This window comes from Haliaeetus leucocephalus, unplaced genomic scaffold (assembly GCF_000737465.1).
Source record: "Haliaeetus leucocephalus isolate CR32 unplaced genomic scaffold, Haliaeetus_leucocephalus-4.0 Scaffold250, whole genome shotgun sequence".
Classification (NCBI taxonomy): Eukaryota; Metazoa; Chordata; class Aves; order Accipitriformes; family Accipitridae; genus Haliaeetus; species Haliaeetus leucocephalus.
The window spans coordinates 30,318-55,583 of record NW_010972686.1 but is presented as its reverse complement, the minus strand read 5'-3'; the positions used below and the strand labels follow the sequence as shown (position 1 = coordinate 55,583).

Genomic DNA, 25,266 nt, shown 5'->3' with positions numbered 1-25,266 from the left:
CATTATGTACATCAATCAATTTCAGATCATTTTATTGTGTATTGTCTAAAGTCTGCACAGAGGCCACATCTTTACTAAAAATCCTGATGAGATTTCTTAAAGTACTTTATTTTCCCATAGAGCTACTGTTTATCTCTAGTTGTTTCCCATCCGTGGCAAAACAAGCCTGGATGGGGGGGACTTTTCCGCTGGGGAAGGAAACAGATAACAAATTCACTAGGAAGACTTTTGGTTGGGACAGTATTGACTGTGTGAGTGGGGGTGGGTTGGGAGAATGTTACTTTTTGAACTTACATTTCAGATCTGTATACTGAATTTCCTGTTTGACTGTAGCTGGCTGCAAGCCAACTACAGATTTTTAACATTTTAAAAGAACTCTTGTAGTCACTTTTTTACTTCGGTGATAGTTTTGGTTTTTTTTCCAGACACCCCTTGATTCACATTCCTCCTTTTTATTAGTATATCGATACTGCAGTTGAAGAAATACGCATTATGTTTTTCCTGGGTCGGTAGAAAGTCTGTACTCAAAGTTATAATCCTCCTCTTTACAGCCTGTGCTATAGGATGACTTTTGCTGCCAGGAAAAGGGAGAAGGAAAATAGAGCAGCCAGACTGTTGTTGAGAATTCACAACCCACGCTTGTGCAGCAGAACTGCAAACAGGGAGGGGAAATTTTTCACCCCCTTTCTCTACATACCCCGTAAACATTTACAGGGAATGATTTAGCTGCAATGAGTCACAAGCCTGAATAGCTGCTTGTAGGAGCTCAACTGTATTTATCAAAGTGAGATAGATTCCCAAAGTGCAATTGCTGTAGGACTTCTGTAAATGATTAATCAATTAATACCTTTTCCTGTGTCAGCTTGGCACAAAAGAGCATTGTTACAGTGCAAGGCAAATGTGGAGCTTCTGTAATAGTTGTGTGCTCTTTGTTGTAGCACCAGCTGAAAGCTGTAGAAGTATGCTTGCTTTGGTTTATAATGCCACAGAGACTTTAGTGATTTTGAGTTTTTAGTTGTACATTGTGGAGTACAATAAAAATTTCCTTCCAAGGATTTTGGTAGAATGTAACATCTCTTAGAATAAAACAAGTTATGAGTAGCAAAGCTTCTCAGGGGCAATAAGACCCTCTTGTCCTTCACTTTTCACCACTGAATTACAATGGCTTGCCACTTGTGGTGCTCTTTGAGTTTGTCAGACTGTCTTTGTCTTTAACTTGATAAGGTTGGGAGATTTAGTCAGTGTAAGGCAGTGAATTCCACTTTATGTTGGTTGGAAGCCTTCAAAGGGAGGTGCAGAGCACTGTTTAACAAGCTTAGGTCTACTGACAGTGAACTTGCTTTTCTTGGTTACCTCTTGGAGGTTTCCTTATAAATTATGCCAGTCCTTGAACTGAAGTTTGAAAAGCATTCCCTATGAATTAGACATGATTCCAGTGGGGCAGCTGTTTAAATAAGGATAAATGTGCAGACTTTCACACTGAAAGTCAGCTGCAAACATTGCTTGGCACCTCGGATTCAGAGGCAGCTGGAGTCAACGAAAGTTCTGCTTTTGATCGTAGTAGAATTCATTATCAGACACAGCTAAGAGCTCTTGTCAGCCTGAGCGAAAACAGTTTGTGCAGAGAGAAGCAGTCGTTGACAAGTGATCCTCCTGGAAGTTTCAGTGGTCATCTTCTGCCCCCATTTTTCAAGTGCTCTGTCCATCTCCTGATACATCAGAGGGTTAGAGTTGCATAACTGTGGATTTAGCTAGGCAACTCAGTTTGAAACTTTTTTAGGAGACATCCCCATGTATATATAATATGCATGTTCATAAGCAATAGTTAATATTTGAGTTGAAGCACTTTTCATTTCACACACTTCTTTCTACATTGCTGCATTATTTCTAAAGCTGTATCTGTCATAAAACATGTTCGTTATACTTGCATATCTGAATGATATTTAGCTGGTAATATATTTGTTACCATATTTCTAATGAGAATACATGCCCTTGACATTGAGATGCTACGACAAATTGCCTGCTACTCATATCAGTATTTAGACATGAAGAATATAAGCAGATCTTCTCCCTGCTGCAGTTATACCAGTTGAAGACTTCAACATACTTCTTGTGAGCTACTGCTCTTCCCAGTTTGCTGGTTCAGCTGCTCACGTGAACAGTTTCAGTCAAAATAAGTGGGATAAGCTTCCATATTTTAAGATCTTTGCAAACACGTTTCATTTTGCAAATGTGTGAAAACAAGATTACTTTATTGTGACATTTGCAGTCCACATAAAGAAGCAGCAAGTTTGGCACTGAGATGAAATAAATGTGAGAAATAATGAAAACATTTAGCACAAGTCAAGCAGTCAAGTTCTGTCTTTCTGTTATGATTTTTAGGTTATTTACAGTGTCTCATTTATTTGCTTCCTTTTCAGGAAGTATTAGGTTTACAGCTCCATAGATTTCATCTTAGAACAGATCTGGCTTGAGGGTGTCATGAAGGAAAAAGGTGGAAGGAAGTAATAGAGAAATCAGAATCACATTGCTATCATGAATATCTTTAGCTATATTCTCCAATGGCTGCTTTACTGGTCTGTTCTGCATTCAGATTTTCTGGATATCAACTAATCTAAAGTTGTAGTACCCAGAAGGAAGATAGAAGGTAAATGGTCTAACAATTGTTTGATTTAGGTTTAATAACACAGAAATGAGAGTATGCACAAACTCAGTTTTCCTGTGATGCGTTAGGCGTCTGGAGTGAAACACACTGTCAGCAGAAAAACACAGTAGGAAAAGCTGGAATATAATGCTTGAAATTCAAGAGAGACGTGAGATTGTAATTTATTTGGCTGTAAATGACAAGCTCAGTAGGAACACAAAACTTTTTAATCTTCAGGGTATTATGTATTAAAGTGATTTAATGCTGAAAATGGATTGGCAAGAATATTAATCATTATGATTCAGGTTTATTCCAGTCTTGGACTTTCAGAAACTAGGATGAGATCTAATGTAAGGGATATTTTATCCCAGATTTTTCCCATTATGTTTCTAACATTTCACTCTAAAGTCTGTGATAATCACCATTGTACAAGATCAGAGGCTTGGCTACAGTCTCTTAAGGTCTGACCCAGTCTAGCAGGTTACTGCTTGTAGTAGTTTAATATTCTCTGAAGTGCTCTTTATTCCCTCTCCTGTTAGTATGGATTTCCCTTTCCAACTGCACTTCTGTCAGCTCTGTTATTCATCCTATATTCAGCACATGGAGTTTGTAACAGTTCCTTGGAAAAAACCAGAAAACCCAAAACCCTCTAGAGGGAAATTTCTGAGCATTGACACAAAATTCCACATACAACGCTGGTTCCATTTTCACCACATGCCTTTTCCAAAGCAAACAGCTTGCTTTCCTGTTAACTGGGAGGTGTGAGGTTGCGGAGCTTTGGAGCTGTGTGAATCCCATTGCTGTCCCAGGAGCAATGCTGTTTCCTCTCTTCTTTCCTTCCTCTTTGCTTCCTGGGGCTTTATTTTCTGTCAGAGGTCCATCCTTTTTGAATGACTGTCAAATGCTTGTGCAGGTGGCAGAAGTTAAGCCATGGAGCCTGGAGTCATCACAAGCTCTAGTGGGATCAGAGATGGTTGATTTGAACTTCTGATAGGGTTTGGAAGATAATACTTAGTACACTTAGTTTTCTAAAACAGAAAGGACTTTTGTTCAGACCTTGGGAAACTATAATGAAACCCACACGTAATGTTTCAGTGGGTAAATCCTGACTAAAATTAAGAAAATTGTAAGTTGACTTTGTGATTCTGAGCCTTATACTCAAGCCTTCCTCCGTAATACTAGATTTCACTCTACCACTGCAGTTCTCTTCAGCACTTGTTGGCATATTCCAGGATGAAAGTTAGAGATCAAACAGAAGCTGGAATTAGAGGGGACATGAATCAAGATAATTCTTTCTGAAATTGCTGACAGGATGAGCAATTGCAGAACAATTCTCTAGATCACTTGGATTTTGAAAAGGAAAAAAAAGGAGATGGGTGCTTGTGTTTTCAGTAATATATTTGAAGGTGTAATAAACAGAAGTTACCCAGCCAGTACTCAAGAAATATTTATTAAGATCTACGTAAGTGCATTCTTAAATATTGTTTGCTTTTCTCACACAAATTATCTGTCTGTCCTAAAGTACATTGGCTTTAACCCTTAAAATGAAGTAGGGGAGAGCTTCACAGTGATTTCTCTTGGGCTGTTTTGTGTGGACAAAGTGCTTTGTACCCACTGTTCTAATGTTTTTGCCTAATATTGCTACTTGACTTTAAAAATTGATGAGAGGTTACCATCTCGGAGTGGAGGCTCAGAGGCTGAGTGCTACCTGTGGCTTTTAGGATCAGGGGCAGCCGCTTTCCTCCTCTTCAATAAAGAAATCTTGGTCTCTAGATGTAGCAGCAATCCTTCATCAGAGCAACAGAAATGCTGGACTTGCTCACAGTTTGCATGTGTGTTTTGTCTGATATCAAAGACATTTCAGCCATAATGTATAAAAAGCTGTTGCCTAGGCCCAATCCAGAGAATTTGGTGGATGGGGCTGATGTTAAAGGCTGGTTTGAGTGGCTCAACATTACAGAGCACACATTGGGTTCTGTGAAAGAGGAAACAGCCTCTTTTGTCAGTGCAAGCTGTACTCTGAACCGCCTGTCCTGTGAGTGCAGACCCTCGATTACCGAGGTAGTCAGCAGTTGACATACCACTGTCCTGGAAAACTAGGGAGGTCTCCAAGAAGTCTATTTTATATTGGGATAATGGCAGATATGATGAATCCTTCCCTCTTTTTTCAAAAGTATACATTCCAGAAGACTTCAGCTGGTTGTTCTCAATATCAGGAAGGAATTTGTTTAAACATAAAATGCTCATTAAGATAATGAGATGTAAAATGAATATCATGTTACTGACCGCAAGGCAGAAAACCATCTGATGATGGTGAAGGAGAGTGTGGCATAACTGCAAAGGAGGATGGGGAAGGGGGGCAGGGATAGCCACTGAAGTCATTGCATTATTTCTGGAGCTGGGAGACCTTTGATTCGTATAGCACAATGTCTGCGCAACTGTCATGAGCTGCCAGATCCATCTCTTCACACCTCTTGAATGCAGGCAGGCAGATGAACTCCTTGATTCAACAGCTTCTTCAGCCATTCTCATTAGTGTTTTGTTAATAATTCTGACTCTGGCCTTCCTCCCCTCTCCCCTCCCAGCACTGGAGATTTCAAGGTTCAGCTTGCATAACAGGTAATAGCAGGCATTTCCTTCTCCTGTGTCGGGATATCCTGGCGCCCTTCAGTCTCTCTCTGACTGTGTTTAAAACAGACTCCAGCACAGGAAAAAAAAAAAAAAGCGGGGGGGGGGAAAGCCCAGTCTAAAATTAGCAGCCTTGATAGAAGAAAGGCACAAGGCTGTCCACTGTGCTGTTTGTCAATGAAACAACACATCTAAACAGGGCCAGAATGCATTTCCTCTCTGGGAAAAACAGACATGTCGAGTTTTGGGGAGGATGGGAGTGAGTGAGAGTAAAGCAGGCATCACATCGATGATCAGGGAGAACTATCCAGAAGGTATCTAGAGTTACAAAGACCATGACATACCTGAAGAGGCTGTAGGGAGGTCTTGTTATGGCAAGGTTTTATATCTGTCTGTTGGTGGCACTGACTGATGTTTGAGGGTCTCTCTGCACCTGGAAGCTGGATCGGATGCTTTGAGTTACAGAACCTCAGCAATCTCCTCCTCTTTGGATTTCAGGTTCATCATCCTTGATGGGTGTTTGTTGCTATGAAGACTGTATTTAAATGACCTAGGCTAGATTCTGATCTTGCAGCAGTGTAAACCTGAGGTCTCAGGAGGTTTATACCATTCTAAATATTCTGAGTTTTTAAAGTTGAAATTAAAATTTAAAATAAAATGGTGTTACTTTATTATAACCTGTTGTTTACGTTGATAATAATGGTATATTTTTAATCTGATCTTGTAAGCAGCTTGAATGTTATACTCCATCAATTTCATGCATGGATATTTTATACGATTGGACTCTTGGTGTAATGAATACTGAATTATTTTATGTAGTAAAGAAAGGTATTATTGCAAAATGTTAACAGTTTGTTGCTACTGCTGTCAATATGGAATTGTGATAAAACCATTTCCTCCTTTCCTCATTCATTTCTGTATATAGTCTGTGACCATGAGAATTACTGTGGGAAATTTATTTATAGCAGTCAATGTTATGAATTGACTTCAGCTTACTTTGCTAGATTGCAGATGTATCTGTCTATCAAAATCCAGCTGATGGATTAAAATTCAGTTAGCTAAAAGCAAATAATCATGTTTCAGCAAGACATCAAAAACTTGCTCAGCCATTCTGCTCTGCTTTCAAACCATTTCTTTGGTATATTTTATCCTGCTAAATTACGGGATTACATTGCTTCCAGTTTATTTCTTTCATGTTTGCCTTCCTGGTTTCATAGGAAATAATAAAGGCTTGTTTTTCTTGGTTGGCAGAAGACTCATTCTGATATATACAAGATAAAAGCTTCTATTCATGTACTGCAGAATCTCATGGGGAGAGCTTTTAAGAGACAATGAGCTTACTTTTAGTTTTAGGCCTTTTTGCTATTCTTTGTCACTTGAAAGATTTATAAAGTAAGAAACTCTTTTCCACCTGAATTTAATAGAGATGAAGTAATTTTCTATCAGTAAAAAGAAGTGGACTTACTGGCGAGTTGGAACACGGCAGCTATGGCCTCCTCCCACCACTGGGTATCCTGAGAAATGATAGGTAGCTCCATCAGGCCCAGGACGAAGATGAGCTGGCCAGCAGTCAGAGCAACAGTGGCGATGAGGTTACAAGCACGCATCATGTCAAACTGCACTAGGGAAACATAAGAAGTGAGCATAAAGTTAAAATTATATAAAATTCGGAAAAAAAAAAAATCCTGGCTGAGCAGGTAATGTAAAATTTGTCGGTCCATAGAAAATGATTCTCAAGACACTATTCCTATTCCCAGCAGTCACTTGCTTTATCTGCATTCCCTGTGGTCTGATTAAGAAAAGATTTTCTTTCAGATGTGTATTGAATCTTTCCTTTAGTTACATAGCATCCCTTAAGTATTGCTTCAGTGCAAAACAGTCTTGTATGAAAGAAGCAGCTAATTTCCAAGGATGGCCAACTGGAGGTGCTTGACTTTTGTCCCTTGAAGATTCTAGCTATGATTAGTAGCCAGAATTGTTTGGGGCAGGAATGGTGTTTGTTTTGCATTTGTGTGGCACTGACTGGAATGGAACCTTAGTTCATAAATAGGTTTTCAAGACCCTAAAATAATGATAATCCAAAAGATGAATCTATAACATCCTGAATTTTTTTCACCTAGTCCATCTGTATTGTCCTAGATTCTAATCCTAGATTAATACTAACATCTTACTGGTTTAAGGGAGCTTTGTATAGAGGCTTCTTAACTTTTCCTTCTTTTAATGTTTATTAATCTTTTGGATGCACTGGAAAGACCCTTGTATTTCTATCTGTGTAATGAGGAGAATGGTTGCAATGAAGATGTCGCTCCTTGGCGATTCTGAATGAGGTGTTATGGCATAAGTTACATGTATAAATAAAAAGTTACTTTTTATATATATATATAAAGTTTATATATACATATATTAGTGGATGTTGTTGTGGGAGTCTACTATTGACCACCCAGCCAGGACAACAACACTGATGAATTGTTCTACAAGGAATTAAAGGATATCTCTAGATCAACTGCCCTTCTCCTTATGGGTGATTTTAACTTCCCAGACATCAACTGGGAATATCATACAGCAGACACAAACAGGTCCAGGAAATTTCTGATGCACATTGAAGGTAACTTCTTGGTACAAGTACTGAGGGAGCCAACTAGGAAAGGGGCCTTCCTAGATTTGTAGTTTGTAACCAGAGAGGGACTCGTGGGTGAAGTGGTGATTGGTGGCTGGCTTGGTCACAGTGACCACAAAGTAGTTGAGTTTCAAAGTGTTGGTGATAGGAGAAAAACTGCCAGCAAAATTTCAACGCTGGATATGGGGAGAGCAGACTTCAGGCTGCTGAGGGGGCTAGTCAGTAAGATCCCCTGGGAATCTGCTTTTGAAGGTATTGGGGTGCATGAATGCTGGTCACTTTTTAAGAGCCATCTCTTAAGAGTGCAGGAGCAGGCAATTCCAAAGTGTCAGAAGTCATGCAAGTATGGCAGAAGGCCGGCTTGGCTGAGCAGGGATCATCTTTCAGAATTTATGCAGAAAAAGAAAGCGTACAGACATTGGAAGCAAGGACAGGCAACACGGGAGGACCACAGGGATGCTGTTTGCCACTGTAGGGAGAAAATTTGTGTGGCCAAAGCTCGATTAGAGTTCAAGCTGGCCAGCACTGTGAAGGACAACAAAAAGAGCTTTTTAAAATATGTTAACAGCAAAAGGAGAACCAGAGGTAACATTGATGAGGTCAGTCAACTCACAAATAGAGACGCAGAAAAAGCAGAGATGTTTAATGCCTTCTTTGCCTCTGTCTTTAACACCCATGATGGGCTCTGGGGCCACCAGAGCCCTGTGTTGGAAGACCATGACTGAGGGTATGATAAAATCCTAGCTGACCCTGAAATTGTTCGAGACTTGCTGCTCCAGCTGGATGCACCTAAATCTACGGGGGCTGATAGGATTCGTCCCAGGATACTGAAGGAGCTGGCTGATGTCATCGCAGGACCTCTATTCATTATTTTTCAATGGTCTTGGGAGTCTGGAGAGGTCCCAGTTGACTGGAAGCTGGCAAATGTTGTCCCAGTTTTCAAGAAGGGTAAGAAGGTAATTACAGACCTGTCAGTCTTACTTCAGTGCCTGGTGAAATTATGGAGAAGGTTATTCTGGGAGTTACTGAAAAACACTTGAGGGACAACACAATCATTGGTCATAGCCAGCATGGGTTCATGAGAGGAAAGTCTTGCTTAATCAACTTAATTTCCATTTATGACAAGGTCACCCATCTAGTTGATCAAGGGAAGCCAGTACATGTGGTGGTTTTGGATTTTAGCAAAGCTTTTGATACTGTCTCTCACAGTATCCTTCTGGACAAACTGTCCAGCACACAGCTAGACAAGACCATACTACCTTGGGTGAGCAGTCGGCTGATGGGTCAGGCTCAAAGAGTTACAGTAAATGAGATTACATCAGGCTGGTGACCAGTCACCAGTGGAGTTCCCCAGGGCTCAATTTTAGGGCCAGTGGTCTGTAATGCTTTTATAAATGATCTGGACACAGAAATCAAATGTACATTAAGTAAGTCTGCTGATGATACTAAACTGGAGGAGCTGTGGACTCCCTCGAGGGTGGAGAGGCCTTACGGAGAGATCTGGATAGGCTAGAGAGCTGGGCAATCACCAAGCATATGAAATTCAAGAAGAGCAAGTGCCGGATTCTCCACCTGGGACGGGGTAATCCTGGTTATATGTACAAAATGGGGGATGAGAGGCTGGAGAGCAGCCCCGTGGAAAGAGATCTAGGGGTCTGGGATGATGGCAAGTTGAATATGAGTCAACAGTGTGCCCTGGCAGCCAAAAGGGTCAACCATGTCCTGGGGTGCATCAAACACAGCGTAGGTAGCTGGTTGAGGGAGGTGATTGTCCCACTCTGCACTGCACTGGTGTGATCCCACCTCAAGTACTGTGTGCAGTTTTGGGCGCCTCAATATTAGAAGGACATCAAACTATGAGAGTGTGCCCAGGGAAGGGCAACCAAGATGGTGAAGGGTCTCGAGGGCAAGACTTATGAGGAGCGGCTGAAGTCACTGGGCTTGTTCAGCCTGGAGAAGAGGCTCATTGCAGTCTACACCTTCCTCAAGGGGGGCAGCGGAGGGGGAGGTCCCGATCTCCTCTCTCTGGTGACCAGCAATAGGATATGAGGAAAGGGAATGAAGCTGTGTCAGGGGAAGTTCAGACTGGACATTAGGAAAAGGTTCTTCAGAGAGGGTGGCTGGTCCCTGGAACAGGCTCCCCAGGGAGGTGGTCATGGCACCAAGCCTGTCAGAGTTCAGGGAGTGTCTGGATGACACTTTTAGTTATGTGGTTTAGTTTTAGGTAGTCCTGCGAGGAGCAGGGAGTTGGTCTCGATGATCCTTATGGGTCCCTTCCAACTCGAGATATTCTATGATTCTATATTAAATATAAATAACAAATGCAGAAATGATTACAGACATACATATCTGGAGTCTTGGCTAGAAACCTGATTAAAATGTGTCTCCCAGCTGGCTACTGAATGGAATATATTCATTGCAAAGTTGGGTACTTTTAGTCAGGCTTTTTTCCTACTTTTCCTGTTAACCTGGTGGATGTCCTGTTTTCATCCTTTTCCTTCCTCTCTAGCAAAAGGTGGGATTTGTAAATATTGTGCAATCAACATCTCTTGCTAATATGTTGCTGCTATTCTGAAATCGAAGCAGCTCAGTGTTTAAGTTGGCATATATTAGAAGAAGAATGACATGAATATTCACCAGATTTTCAAAGGTGACTTAACTGGTTATAAGTTTAGTGGGTGCACTGACCACCAGAATTTGATTCCTGATCTTCCAAGGAGACTGCTAGGAAGTGCAGAAAACAAAACTTGATATAAACAAGCAAAAGTAAACATCATTGTGGTAATCATTGAGTCTGGTCTACTTTTGTGAGTCATAAAAACGAGTTTACCCTTTGTTTTCCCCTCATAGGTCATCTTTATCTTCTAGTGTTCTAAATAACTCACGATTTAATTAAAATTTAATAAAATATGGTATTGCATCTGAAAGAGTTAGTTAAGAACCATAGTCCATTAAACATTTTCATGTTGAATAAAATGTTAAGAAAATAACATACTAAGTATTTGGGGGTTTTCCTAGTAAGTTCATCTCTGACCAGAGAGGAAAATTATTTCACTCAAAAAAAATAGTTTGCTCAAAGGTTTTGTGTTTAACTTTTACAGTTGTCCTTTCTAGTACTGGGAGCATTTAGATCTCTTGCCATGTTGAATGCTTACAGGTCATGAGGCATGTTGGCTGATAACAGAATCATATTCAGATGTCCGAGCTTTGTAAGTACCAGTAAAACTTTGAGCATTTGGAGTGTTCTTCTGTTTTTCCACTTAAATGGACTTCTGTAATACTTTGAGGGCCAATGCTTGCTGAAGAGATACTGACTTTCAAATGAGAAACGTACTAAGTAAAGAGCAGGCTTGCATCCATTATTATTAAAGTACTTTCATTTGTCAACAGAGCTATCTGTAGTGTCAAAATAAAAAAATAGTTGGTTTACAGCCATAATGAATTCTGTTGCTTTGCCATAGATGATATTATATCTAGCATACTAAAAATAGGAAGTTTATGACTGTGACTCAGTTGAATTCCAACAGAATTTGTAATAAATTAGTCTTTAAATAATGGTTCTATGACAGCTGTCCTCTCTTGCAATTGGAGAGAGCAGTAGCATTGGATGTGTAACATTGATGATCTTTACTGCTGTTTGTAAGAACTGCAGACTTAGGGATGCTTATTTGCCTAATACATTACCCTCTTCAGAGAGCTGTAGAAATGCAACTGATATTTTGCATACCTGCTTCTTTTAACCAAAAAGAAGGTCGCACATGGTCCAGGTTGGAACCGCAACAGGATGATGACAGGTAGAATAAGGAGGAAGCAGCTCATATGATTTCATTAAATGCGAAAACAGTTCTTTTTATGGAATGAGGTTTTACAAGAATTGAGTACCCTTCCATATTTCATATTAGAATATTGGTTTTTTATTCTAACAGGTTTAATGTATGATCTGTCATCTTTTGGTTTTGTTCTAGAATTGTAATGATCCCTCTTCCTCAGAGGGGAAAAAAATCAAACTTAGTAATGCATAGCTCTTATAAACTCCACTCTTCTTGCAGTAGAGCTTGTTAATTGTATTCAGCCTGAAAGTGCCGCTCTGCAGATGCCTATGCTTTCTTACTCACAGCCATTGTAACTTTGCATGTTGTTAGCTCAGCACATGGTAATTCTATTTTGTACACACACAGCCCTAAGCTGAGCTGCTGCAACATGAAACCTACCACCCCAAAAGGTGGTAGCTGCAGAAAGCAGCTCTGGCCTCCTTGTATTGAGGACAACCCCTGGACAACACTGATCAAGAAAGGGAATTGAGTGTGCAATTTCAAAGCATTTCTTCAGAGCCTGTACCCAAAGATGTTGAAGGTGTAAATCATGTTGAGGAAGGCCAGGCCACAAAGCTCTTTTCCTGCTTGAATGAGTGTTCCATCCAGGAATAAATATTTCTCATCTCATATAAAGTTGGCTGCAATATAGTTTTTGTAAAAGCTGTGAAATTTAGTGCTTACCTTTGTGCTCTTTACTCTGCCTGTTGCTGTTTTAAATTATATGTAAATTAGAAATTCCTCAGCAGCCATCTTCAGTCCATTCTGATGTGTTTTCTATAGACTTTATAATTAGTATGAATTTAGGATCATCTGTTCAACCATTTCAAACATTTCTGCTTCATTTACAGTATTCATGATCCCATTGTAACTTTCTGTGGCCATTGCAGACTTCCATCAACTTTTGCAGAATGATTTATGTTAGCCGCAATTGGTAAACAAGAGGTTCATAATGATTATAATGTCTGCACAATTACTGGTGGCATTTGTGTTAACCATTACCTTCTAGAATCTATTGTCTAAGACTGTCATGACATAGGTATTTTGGATGTCCTACCTTTTTTGTTTTGAACTTGTTAATGTCACCTGTCTCCTGAAGTTTAACTGTGAAAGGGGTTTCCTATAGCTAGAGGTGGATGCTTACAGCAGAACAGAACTGGATGCTGCAGAAGGTGTTTATTCCTTAGTGTGTATCTGACATAGGTGAAGGAGAGAGGGCAATCCAGAGTATATCTCTGCTTTACACCTATCTTTCCTTCACCTCCCTTAAGATGCAACTTGGTTGTTGAGAATTGGAAAGGATTAGACACTGAATGGCTCCAAAACTTTGCTCTAAGCAGCCATTGTTCATCAATATAAAATGCTAGTCTCTGACTTTTTCCTTCTGGAAGCCTATCTTGATCCCAGTTTACTCTGAGAAGTAATTAATTCATGGACAGGGTATCCAGCTGGGTCTCTTGTACAGCTGGGGGTACTGGCTAATGAATTCTGCTTTGTTTAAAACACAGTGATCCGTCAAGGGTCAAAACCCAAACTCCAGGGATGGGACCAATTCAAATTCCTTGTTGTTTTGCTCACTTCCTAGACCAGATGTATCCATCTGGATTAGAAATGTTGATTTGATTTTGTTATTTGCAAGCAGCAATTTTGTTTTGTTATGTTCCTTGATAGCCCCAGGACTATTTGTGCTTTGCAGAAGTAGGTTAGTCATATTGGAGAGAAATTTGCAGTGTTTTGGGATAATGAGGAAGGATGATCTCACTGAAAAATCAGATTAAGCTAATTGCTTAAAATGTGAGGTTTTCTTCCCCTTTTCTGTCTGCATATAGGGGGAAAAAGAATCATAACTGGCAATTTAAGCTTTTTACTGATTAAAGCACAGAGTACATATGAAGGAAACTAAATGGCCCAAGACTTTAATATTTGTCTAAAACTTCCCCTGAGAAATACCACTTTTGGTGAACAAAATTTTAGTGCAAACTTAGGTCCAGTTTCTGTAACTTCCTAAGTTACCAGCCCTGGGAAGAGTCTAGTGACCGTACATTTATTCACTATATAGGGACAGTACTGACTCTGAACACCTCACTGTGGCTTCACAATTTCCTGCCTGTCATCTAAGCCGCAGGGGCTGACTGTGAGCATGCTGGTATCATATCCCCACTGTGGAACATAAAATGTGTTACATCAAAAAAAGCTATTTAAACTTTGTAATTAGATGGGCAGGAATTCATTATGCTTAGCTGAAGGATAGTACCACCTTTAGGCTGCTGCTAAGTTGATTACATCTATCAGTTCATCCATACTTTAAATCTCCTGAGGAATTTTGCTGCCTTTTTTCTACTGATTGTTTTGGTGTTAAACAACTACTTTAGTTGTGTTTAACTTCAGTTTTCTTTTAACCAAAAGTTATTCTTTTGGGTATTGATTTTAAAAATCATTCCAACCACTAGAGTTCTGAGTGTAATACCTTTTCATCATTGACTTGCTTTTTAAACATTACTCAGTTGTTAACCTTTTTTCACTGTCAATATAAAAAGGCAGACTTTATAGGAGGAATTCAATGGTTGCAATGTTTGCGATGAAAGGAAATTAAAAAAAAGTATTCTATCGGTGCTCTTTCCTTTTTATGGTTCTTGGGTTTATTTATTGATTACTTATTCAGTGAATTATTGAGTATACATTCTGAGATGTACCTGATTGTCTTCATAAACGTTTCATGTTCATATGTGACTTTATTCTGGAAAGGAGGGTAAATGGTTGTGTTTCTGAAACAGAGATTTCTAAATAATTATGGATAGAACTGGTAATGCTTCTTATGCTTAAGTTGCTTCACTTGGTTTTGTAAGAAGCCATTTTCAGTTGCTTGTAACTGCTTGACTTCATCTTCTTGGGCTGGGTGTCTGCACGCTGAGATCATATTCAGCTGTTAAAATTTAATCTAACTACATCAGTAATTAGATTTTCTCTAATATAATCACAAGATTCTAACCGAGTACACTGTTTTCCTCTGGAACTTGACTTGGCACCTAGAGTACTGTGTTACCTGGAGTACTCGTTCAGCTCTGGGGCCTCCAATGTAAGAAGGACATGGACCTGTTGGAGTGAGTCCTGAGGAGGGCCACAAAGATGATCAGAGGGCTGGAGCACCTCTCCTATGAAAACAGGCTGAGAGAGTTGGGGTTGTTCAGCCTGGAGAAGAGAAGGTTCCGGGGAGACCTTATTGTGGCCTTCCAGTACTTAAAGGGCGCCTGCAGGAAAGATGGGGAAGGACTTTTTATCAGGGAGTGTAGTGATAGGATGAGGGGTAAGGGTTTTAAACTGAAAGAGGGTAGATTTACATTACATATTAGGAAGAAGTTCTTTACTGTGAGGGTGGTGAGGCACTGGTGCAGGTTGCCCAGAGAAGTTGTGGATGCCCCATCCCTGGAAGTGTTCAAGGCCAGGTTGGATGGGGCTTTGAGCAACCTGGTCTAGTGGAAGGTGTCCCTGCCCATGGCAGGGGGATTGGAACTAGATGGTCTTTAAGGTCCCTTCCAACCCAAACCATTCTATGATTCTGTATTTTGCTGAGGTGTTATCCTGAGATATGGGATACATCTCCTGCTATTCTATTAATACTTACTCCAGTAAGTAGTCTGATAAGTCTTAGTATACACTGCCTTAACAGAACCATAGCTGGCAACTAAATCCTCTGAAAGCCCAGCAGCACTAGGCATGTTCATTACATCATGGCTCTGTTGTCACAGAGCAGTGGATATGCCGCAGTACTGACTACAGTCTTTGCATGTGTTCATCCAGCCAGTGGTACCAGATACTCAAGAGCAGAGAGCAAAGAGTTTGTTCTGTCCAAGCTCTGAGCCCTCGCTATGTGGCTCCAGTGAGCTCCACTCCTCATTCCTGCCCCAGTTATTAAGCCATTTGGAAAATAAGTGACAGCTATGCCTGTGCATTAACCTAAAGGTTTGAAGCCTGCCCATGATTCAGGTTGAGCTTAGTGCATGGTTTTGTACAGCAGAGTTCTACTTTTTCAGCCTCTCGGAGTAATTTTTAAAATCCACATTATAGGGACTTTAGAAATGCAAAGCCAAGCATCCAAACACTGGGAAAAGCCAGAATAGTACACTTTTACCTAAATGGGCTTATACTGTTTTTTCCTGGGAGATCTGATCCATTCAACACATGAAATAGTGCTTTGCAAAAAAGCTGAAGTGGTACCGTTCAGACTGGCTCTCTATTTGACTTCTGTCCTGCTAACTCTTACTTACGGTCTTGCTGTTAATTGCGTTCCAACCTGGAGAACTGAATTCTGTATTAATAAATAATTTTAGAAGAAACCCTTCTTTATAATTCTAAAAAAAATCTACTTTAGCCAAACTTTTGGCAACTAATTGTGTGTTCTTCTTGTTTTGGATGTCAGCATTGTCAGCAAAGATAGATGTGCTGTGCCTTGAATATCAAGAGCACTATGAAAATGCAAAGTACAACTATGCTTCATTTTACAATGTAGACATAGGAGATTCAGCACTTACTGTTAAAATAGTTAAGAAATGATAAGGACAATAAATAGAATCACTGTAATTATTCATTGACAGTCAGCATGCTATGCCTCCCAAACTTCTGCTCTATTAATGAAGTTTTTGCACATTTCATTCCTTCTGCTGATTTAAATATGTGGTATTTATGTTGTTAACCTCTTGAGCTGTTTTTTAGAGTATGAATTAGGAAATACATTGAAACACTTTAACGGTATTTGTGAAACAAACTAAAACAAATGCTGGCAGTATCTAAGTGCACCTTTGCCTGACTATTTAACTGAGACTGTGGGAAGATCTAACTGAAGCATTGCCTCTTTGATACAGATATATTTTGATGGTCTGAATATACAATAATTTCTGAAAAATGAAACAGATCTGAATCTAGTTTTTTCTTCATCAGTTTGTCCTTTCCACATGAGCATGTTGTTTGCATGTCTTATTGTAAGGACAGGACTTTATCCTCAAAAGGAAAGTGTATCCCTCTCTCTTTTCTTTTTAAATCTCCATAAGCAGCCATATAGCTTTCAGCTACAAGAAGTCCTCAATATGTTCTGTTGCTGGATGGATATCTTAAAAATGAGAACGGTCACTTATTTTGCTTGGTTTCATCTCCTGTGTAGCTTTGTAAAGTATGCAATTTATGCTTTTTCACGTAAAAATAATATTTTTTTAAAAGGGGGGGGAATCCAATCGATTTCGGGATAATTAAAAGAATGTTCTGATGTGAGAAACTGGTGAAATCTTCCATGCCTTTAGGAATTTTGGAACTTTATGATTGAGCTCATCTGAGCGTGAAACTTCATATCTGCTTATTTAGTTTGAAAAGCATACAGATCTTGTTTGGGGAGAGAAGAAGAGTGTGGTTGGTGGTTGTTTTTTTAACAGCGTCAGTAGTTACTTTTGGAGTGAAGACATAGCTACATCAACTATTTTCAACATGAACAAGTGCTTGTGGTTAAATGGTGGGCACCTTTCAAACTCAGCATTAAGACCAATTCTACACAGTGATCAATTTTAACAGACAAGGCTGTTACATATTTCTGGTTGAGATGTTAGTTGTCTACATGTTATGGTTTGCCTGTTTATAAACATCAGTAGGGTATTCTTGTTGGTGGCTGTAATAAATGCATTTAATCTGAAATTTTCAAAAGCTCCATAGCCGTTTTCACTCTTAATGCTTTAACTGAATTCAAAGTCTCAATAGTGAGAATAATCAAACATTGATTTCTCTGATAATATTTCTTGCAACACATGTGAAGGTACTGTATTGAAACACATATTAGGTTCATTTTCCTATCCTGGATCCCCAAAAGTTTTGAACTTTTCCAAAATAAGTACACAGCATAGTAAAATCCACATTAAAATGAGCATTCACTCTAATTTGAAGAACCAGCCGTCTTACAATTCACCTCCAGAAAGATCGCATATTGGCCTCTACCATTAAATTAGTAATTTCACTTATTTAAATATTGATCATATTGCAGATGTTAGGAGGGGGAATCACAAGCCCTGAGCTGTCAGCTGTCTGCACTGCCGCCATCTCTGTGTAACAGCTTGAGCAATTTACCAGGCAACCATGTGTATAGTAAGGTTTTGGGCTTTTTTTAATCTGATGGTAGTTCCTGTCTTCTCCAAATGCAGTGGGCCTCCTTTCTTGATCTGTATATATTGAAAACGTTACGTGTGTTTACAACATGCTCAGCTGCTTGACTCAGCCTGGCTTCCATACAGCCAAATTTCAGAGAACTTTGTGGACATTGGAAATTTGTGTAAATACAGTGGACATTGACACTCAGGTGAACTGGAGCCTCTGCAAGCAAACGTCAGCTCCTTATTCCCACACGGAGCAGCATCCTGCCTTAACTGCTGTATTTCATAGTGTACATGTGTTTGCATAAATCATACATTTAGGCTGAACAGGTGTTCATATTTGGTCCCTATGGCAGTCACGTAGGCGCTCAGGATACCGTGCCTGTCCCTGGCACTGGTTTTACTTCCTTGTAAGAACTACAGTTAATGAGAGCTATCTTGCTCTGGGCATCTGTAGTTGATATACGCTTCCCACTGTTGGGATTTTTATTACATCTTCTGGAGCCCCAAAGAACTGAGCAAGGTTTTTAGATCTTTTTAAACCCCGCCCTATTCCTGCGTCTCCACATTGTTCATAATGTTCTTTAGACAAAAAGGGACAGACTGTGACCTTGGCTAATGAATAAATCAGCTCCATCTGTCCACCCAGAGATAGCCTTGTAGCACAGTAGGGCTTAAGGGCATATTTGTACCGCGCAGTGTGGTTAAAAATATCTAAGCTGACTCCAAGTCATCTGGTGTGTTCACACAGTGCAATGCAGTAGTACTGGCCAGGACATAGGTAATGGTGGCTTTGAGTAGGTCTGGTTTGCTCTGAGAGGGCATCACTGGTGGTGTAGCTGCGTGTTCTTGCTACTTGAGGTAGCTTGTGTGTCCCTGCGTGATGCTGCATCGCTTGGTATGCTGTGTCTGCTCATGCATCAAGTGGACACAAAGCTGACTACTGAGCGCTCCAGACACGCTGTCTTACCCAAGATCTTACTACGTGTATGCTTCTACTATATGTGGTCTTTTTTTGAAGGGTTAAGAGATGCAGACAAGAGCATAATCTTCCCAAATTTTGCAACAGCTCTGAAACTGCATGTCCATAACCTTTGGCAAATTTCTTTGCCCTCACTCAGATGACAGGAGAGTGAAGCTACCTGGCTAGGTTTCGTTGAAGTGTTTTGAAGAGGGGATGTGCCATCTGGGTTCTCAGTGAAGCCTTTAAGTTTGTATCGCCTAGTGGTTTGTCCATGTTAGAAAGACTTTGATTGGTGTCCTCATAACTGGGCTCTGATTCTCTGCATCAGCAAAGATTTCAGATCTGATAGTTTGTTGCCACTAAGGGAACTATCTCACCCCTCATCACACTTGCCATCGCTCAGCTCATGCTAGAAGCAGTACTTGTTGGACTCCTGATACTACCGGTTAATCCAACAGAAAAACAACCACGCAAAAACCCCATCCTATCCTGCTGCTCAAACCTTCTACTCCAAACCTGGGTATTTTCTTGTTGTTAGTCATTTGAACTGTCTCACAGAAGCTTTTTAGCATCACCGATGGTTGAAAGAAGGGTGCAGGAGTGCACAGCGAGAAGGAGAGAAAGAAAGAAGTGGATAAAGACAAATGGAAGGGCCTGAGATCTCTCCCTTCCAGGAGCAGTGAGGCTTGAGCTTGAAGAACAGAGTTGAGGTGCTTTCCCCTAGGACCAAAGTCATCCACGTTTCTTGTGTTGTGCCTTGTTGAAATAGTTCACATTGAGGTGCTTTGTCCCCATATAATATTTTTAATATCATTTACTCCTGTCCCTGGATTTTTTTTCCTATTTCTAATCTTTTTTTTTTGTCACAGCGTCTCTTTGCTGCAGCATCTGTAATCTCCCCTTGTCTTTTATGTCACTTGGTATTTATACCAGTGGTCCTTTACCGGCACTTTAATATCCTTGATGTGGTGTTTACATCATAGGATTTGAATGTAAAACACCTTAGTTTTCCTCTTGCTCCAGTGGTTTGTGTTATGGTGAAATAATTCACACAGATGTCCTGTTAGTGGGGAATTGGATCAGAGAGGTATTTGGTATGGAATTTGACTTTGTGCTTCCAGAGAGGCTTTTGGCAGACAAGCTCCATCACGTTGACTTTTCCTGTTCATTCTCTGCACAATCTTTTGACAGATCAGTTACCATGAATTTTACTCAAAATATGCAAAACTTCAATTATTATTTGTTTCAATTTGCTGTAGTTTATTTTTAGTTTAAGCACATGCAAGTCCTGACACAATGAGCTACTTCCATAATGTTTTTGAAAATCATTTTGCTTGAGCTGTGTACATGATGAGGGGAAAAAAACCCACCCCAGCTTTATTGTGTCCCCTGAGAAGGTGCTTTGCCAATGATTTCAATGGGAGAAAGAGCACGCAGTGGAAGTCAGTGAAAAAAAGGTTTTAAGAATGTGTTTCTCTCTGCCAGTGAGCAAACTTGCTTATAGTAGTGCATTTAGTTGGCTGTTATTTACATAGTAATTTTACAGAAGCCATCAGTATATGGAAAAGCAAATTTTCAAACATTTTACAGTTTTTCTGTTGAACTGTGAGATAAATAACTTGCAGGATGTGGCCTTTTTTGCATTGCTATTGGAAGACCATATTTTCTATTTATTCTTCTACCAGTGGCATCCAAAATACTACATGTTAACTCCTATCATCGAGGAAGGAATTTATTTGTTCAGAAAGTTATTTTTTATATGTATGTATACATATACACACAGACACATGTTTGTGATTTATCTACAGCTGACAGATGAAGATTGCCATATATATTACTAAAATAACATGTGGTTTTTATTAGATAAATTCTTTAAAATGACGAAAACGTGGATGCAGAATCAGGCTCATATTGTGTACAATCCATGGAAACATATTTATCTTAAAAATATGTGCAACAGATATGTTTCTTCCTTAGTTTGTCATGGCACAGCTGCAGAGGTGAGATTTTTTCTTTTAAATGCTTTCTAAAGATTCAGAATTGGCCTGTTGCTTACTATTTCCTTCCAGATTAAATAGTGAATGGATGCTTTATTCCTCACAAATTGAGTCATTTGGCTTCAAAGTCCTCCTTTAAATGAGAATTTTTAAGATTGTTTGTTAAAGAATTCTTCGGGGGACGTGATCATGCTATAATTTTTACTCTGAAATTTTAAAATTTTCTATCACATTTTGCTGCTTTTTTATGTAGGAAGTTGCTGCCCATACAATTCTGCTATGAAACTGATACATATGTGCCAATCTTTATAGCACCACCCATCTTCTGACCTGTGCACAGCAAGAAATGCAAGTTTGTGTGTTTAAAATGCTGCAGGAGCCAAATTCAATATGCAGGAGCTGTTGAAAATAGAACATGTACTTTTAAAATTCATGAATGGTATGCATGTTTTTCAAGTTAGAACATGGCTTATAAATATTAATTGGAGCAGTGATGCCAGTGATGAAGTTGCAGATACACATCAAGGAAATTTCTCAACAGTCTAATCCTTTTTATAATTATTTGTCATTACAAAAGTTCTTTCAGTTAAAAAAGAATTGAAAGTTAGGTTTAGGGCTAGTTTCAAAGTTTTCAGTTTGTGATTTATGCAGGTTTAACATTAGCAAATGTGCAAAAAATGTTACTGCACAATTGTGTTGGAAAACATGATATGGAATGGGTCCACATTAAAGCATTTTTTTAAAAGAAATTCCTCTCATATTTCTTTGTTTTTGTCTCCAGAAGGATATGAAAGACTTTGAGGAGGAGCAGAGCATTTTGCTTTCTCCACATTTCAAACCATGAAAAAAAATCTATCTGAAATCACTTATGTTACTAATACCACCGTACTTCAGAGGCACCAGAGCTGTTCATGAGCAGTGTTAAAATCTCTGGAAAACCCTAGTGTCTGTCAAGGGATGAACTTTATAGATATTTGTTCTGTTAAATTCAATTCCTTGAAGGATGCAGTTCAAACATTGATTTGGCGGAACGAACAGCCCCGAGGCACTGCTGCTCGCAGCCCTCGTCTCTTAACAGCTTGCTCAGGTGCCTGCCTGGAAGCCAGCAGAGGCTTGCAGTGGAGCAAACTTCTTAGCACCAGGGTTAGCTGTGGTCACAGCCGTGGTGTCCGAGATGACCGCAGGTATTCCAAGCACAGTTCTGCTCTAGTTCCTTAATGAGAGCAGGGTTGCACCGTTAACATTACGAATGTGATAAGTTAGGTGCACTTTTTTATTATTCAGCTTTATAATTCTCAACATTGGCTTACAGGTTTCATCTTATCAAAAAATTTAACTAGCTCAGTTTAAGCTATATGCATTCTTTAGATCCCATGAGTCTGTGAATTTGCAAAATGAGAAATACACCATGCTTAATGATTTTCATGTTCTCCAAGTAGTATGCTAATTGTGTTTTTTCACCAAGAAGAATAGTTGCATACATTAAGGCCTATCTCAATTTTACATGTTTTTACCAAAACTAGTTCTGTCTTTTCTGCTCCTGGCACTTCCAACAAAAGTAAACAGAAGAGAGAAATAACTTTGCATGGCATCTGAATACTTTCTTTAGGTTTTTTTTTAATTTTATGGTATTCAGAGCAACTGTGGTTGGGATTTAATGTATTGAGCAGGAAGGGATATGCTTATAGCAGGAACCCAAGAGGGAAAAGCGAGATGTCTTAAAGCTTAGACTTACACTTCACAGATTATTTTTTCAAAGTACCTTGTTCCATATGCTGTACAAACTAGACAGCACAATATAGATTACTGCTTTTAGGGTGGGAGGAGGAGGAGTTTAGTTCACTGGTGGACATAATTATTCCTGTTTTCCCAAATTAATTTATTCAGGGGTGAATGTTAAGAGATGTTTAGAATCAGACAGTGAATGATTTCAGGATGCTCTGCTAGGCTATAGATTCCCTGGGGACCTTGTACACTGCATCTATCACGACATAGTGTAAGCAGAGAAGACAAGAAGTTGAACTTACGTTTGACAGTACTGCGTGACTCTTGGAACCCAGCTGACTCTGAACCCCAGCCCAGGGCTTCACACTCGCGCTCCTCCCCTTGCCCATGCCTGGCACTCGTGCTTGCACCTCCTCTGCTCTTTTCTGCCAGCCAGCACATCTTCCAGAGCCCCACACTGCGCTTACGCCCATCCTCTAGGGTCTGGTATACCCAGTTGGGAGTAAAGGCAGCTGCGTTGTTAAGAATGAGTGAGACCAGGGCTACCAACACAGCCGTGGCTACCAGTTTCTGGACAGTCATATCTGACTGTCAGCTTGCTGCCAGTCTTTGTTTGCAGAAGACACGAGGTCTCAATCAGCTGCAGCACATTGAAATTGGACTTGAGACAGAGGCAGCTTCCCTAGGATGTTACGAGTGGCTAGAGGACATCACCGTTCATTCTCAAAGTCAACTCCAGAGGTGTTTCTGATCAAGGAAATGAGAATTTTGCGAGGTAGGTAGAATTCCATAAAATAAGAACACAAGCTTTTTTAGGTCCTTCCCAGCTTTGGCTTATCCACCTTCTTGCACTTTGATAAGTAATGCCAGTCCTGTGATGAACTGAACGATAGGGAGGTCCATTCCTTGTGAGACGAGGCGAAGCCAGAAAGAATCCAGTCTCGAGGCTGGAGAGCCTGAGCTGCTGCCAGTGCAGAGGCGGGGATGCTTGCCAGCAGCGTGCCAAGCGCGCCGCGTCCTCCGAGGCAACCAGCGCCACTCCGAAAGCTTTTTTTTTTTGATGCAAACTTCAGAATATCCCACAAACCGTGACAAATGTCATTCTCTCAAAGCCAAGCTGAGCTGGAGGTGAATGCTGTCATCCCAAAGGAGCTCTGCAAGTTTGGAGTATCTCGAGGAGTTTGCTTTGCCGTGTCCCTCTCTGAAGATCCGAGCTGCGAGTGCAGGGACCGGAGAACAGCCACTGCTGTGAGGAAAAGGCCCCCCCCACCTCTCCACGAAGAGGAAATGGCTGTTTTTGTGGCTGTTTTTGGTGAGCCTCTGGGCGTAGTCGACTGCAACAAACAGAGCCACTGCCACAGCAGTCAAACATTAACAGGATGTGTTTCCTGAAAGGAAAAGACTATGGAGACTTCTAAAGTTGTACCTCCTCCCCTCGGCGAGCCCCCCTCCCCGTCTCACTCCTCCTACCCTCCCAGAAGCACAAAGCAGGGCTGCGAGGATGGGGCTGCGCATCGCAGGGGAGCCCGGGGAGCACCTCAGAGGTCCTCTTTAAAAGGGAAAAAAGAAGTCCCTAGCCTCGACCCTCCGAACATCAGCTCTGCAGAAACGGATTGAGGAGAGGGATTTTGAAATGCTTTTTACTAAAAGCAAAACAATATTGAGGTTTGCAGTTGAACAGCATGACGAAGGCGGGGGGGGGGGGGTCCCCTGATGTCTCCCTTCCTCTCTGCAACCCTAGAAGGGAGCATGGCAGATAAATAGAAAATACAAAAACTCGAGGTTCTCAACCTGGTAAAAAAAAGAATTTGAGGTTGTCTGAAAAGGCAGTTGGAAGTATTACGATGTGAATGAAGTTGAAAATCTCTGCATTGCAACTGGGCAGGGCTGGCACAGCCCTGAGCCCCACGTCCTGGTGTGCTGTCAACGCTGGTAGCTCTGCAGTGCCTCTGAGAAGGCTGGCCACCTCCCTTCAGTGGCCAGAGGATGGAAAAGCTTCTGCAAGTTCCTTAATATAATGCCTCTGTTCACAATCCAGTACGGAATTGATAACCATACAGCAAGCCAGGACCGCAGTGCTGGTGCTGCAGAAGCTGCAAGGAAAGCAGCTTTAATAAACAGATTAAAAAAGAGTTGTTGAGGACATTTCAAACTGTCCCTGAACATGGATGTTTCCAGAGGGCTCTTTCAGAGACCCACTCTCCAAATGGCTGTTTGCTGTTTCCATGGCCTGCCATAGCAAGTCCTGCTGCGGGGCCGGGGCTGAGGGCAGACAGCCCTGGCAGGTATTGCCCTGCTGCTGCTGCCGGCCTCCCCTGCTCCTCTGGGCATTATCGCCTGTGGTTATGCCCTTCCTTGAGCTGAGCCTGTCAAAATTCTTTAGGCTGAAAAAATACTGTACAAGGTGTAGTATTAAATAGTATATTGTGAAATGAAGGTGTGACATTCTTGTCCACAGCCTGGAGAGGGAGTAGCGAGAAGTCGTGGCAGAGTACCTGCATCACCAGGCGCAGCCGCGCTGCACTGACTCCACCTGAGATGTTGGCACAAGAATTCACATTAGTGTCGTTAATAAAACTAGGTTAGAAACTGATTTATAGCAGTTCTGTCTTACCAGCTAAGTTACTTTGCCCTTAGTCAACAAATCCACACTAACCCAATACACGTAGACAAACTGGTTGGAAATTTTTTGAAAGGCAACATTTTATTTTCTAAGACTTGTGGCTGAGAGGAGTGGAAAATATTTCAATGAAG

At 40.6% G+C, this 25,266-nt stretch overlaps 2 protein-coding genes across 2 annotated transcripts in view; one reads left to right on the top strand and one right to left on the bottom strand.

Moving 5' to 3' along the window:
* The window catches only part of TMEM204 (transmembrane protein 204), a 29,095-nt gene extending 6,001 nt beyond the window's left edge, over nucleotides 1–23,094 (bottom strand). The window contains exons 1-2 of the mRNA XM_010568556.1: nucleotides 22,815–23,094; nucleotides 6,738–6,893 (exon numbers count right to left, since the gene is read on the bottom strand). Coding sequence (XP_010566858.1) covers nucleotides 6,738–6,893; nucleotides 22,815–23,094 — 436 coding nt within the window. The remainder of the gene's footprint in view (nucleotides 1–6,737; nucleotides 6,894–22,814) is intronic.
* IFT140 (intraflagellar transport 140) overlaps nucleotides 1–25,266 on the top strand; it is an 85,986-nt gene that overhangs the window by 42,571 nt on the left and 18,149 nt on the right.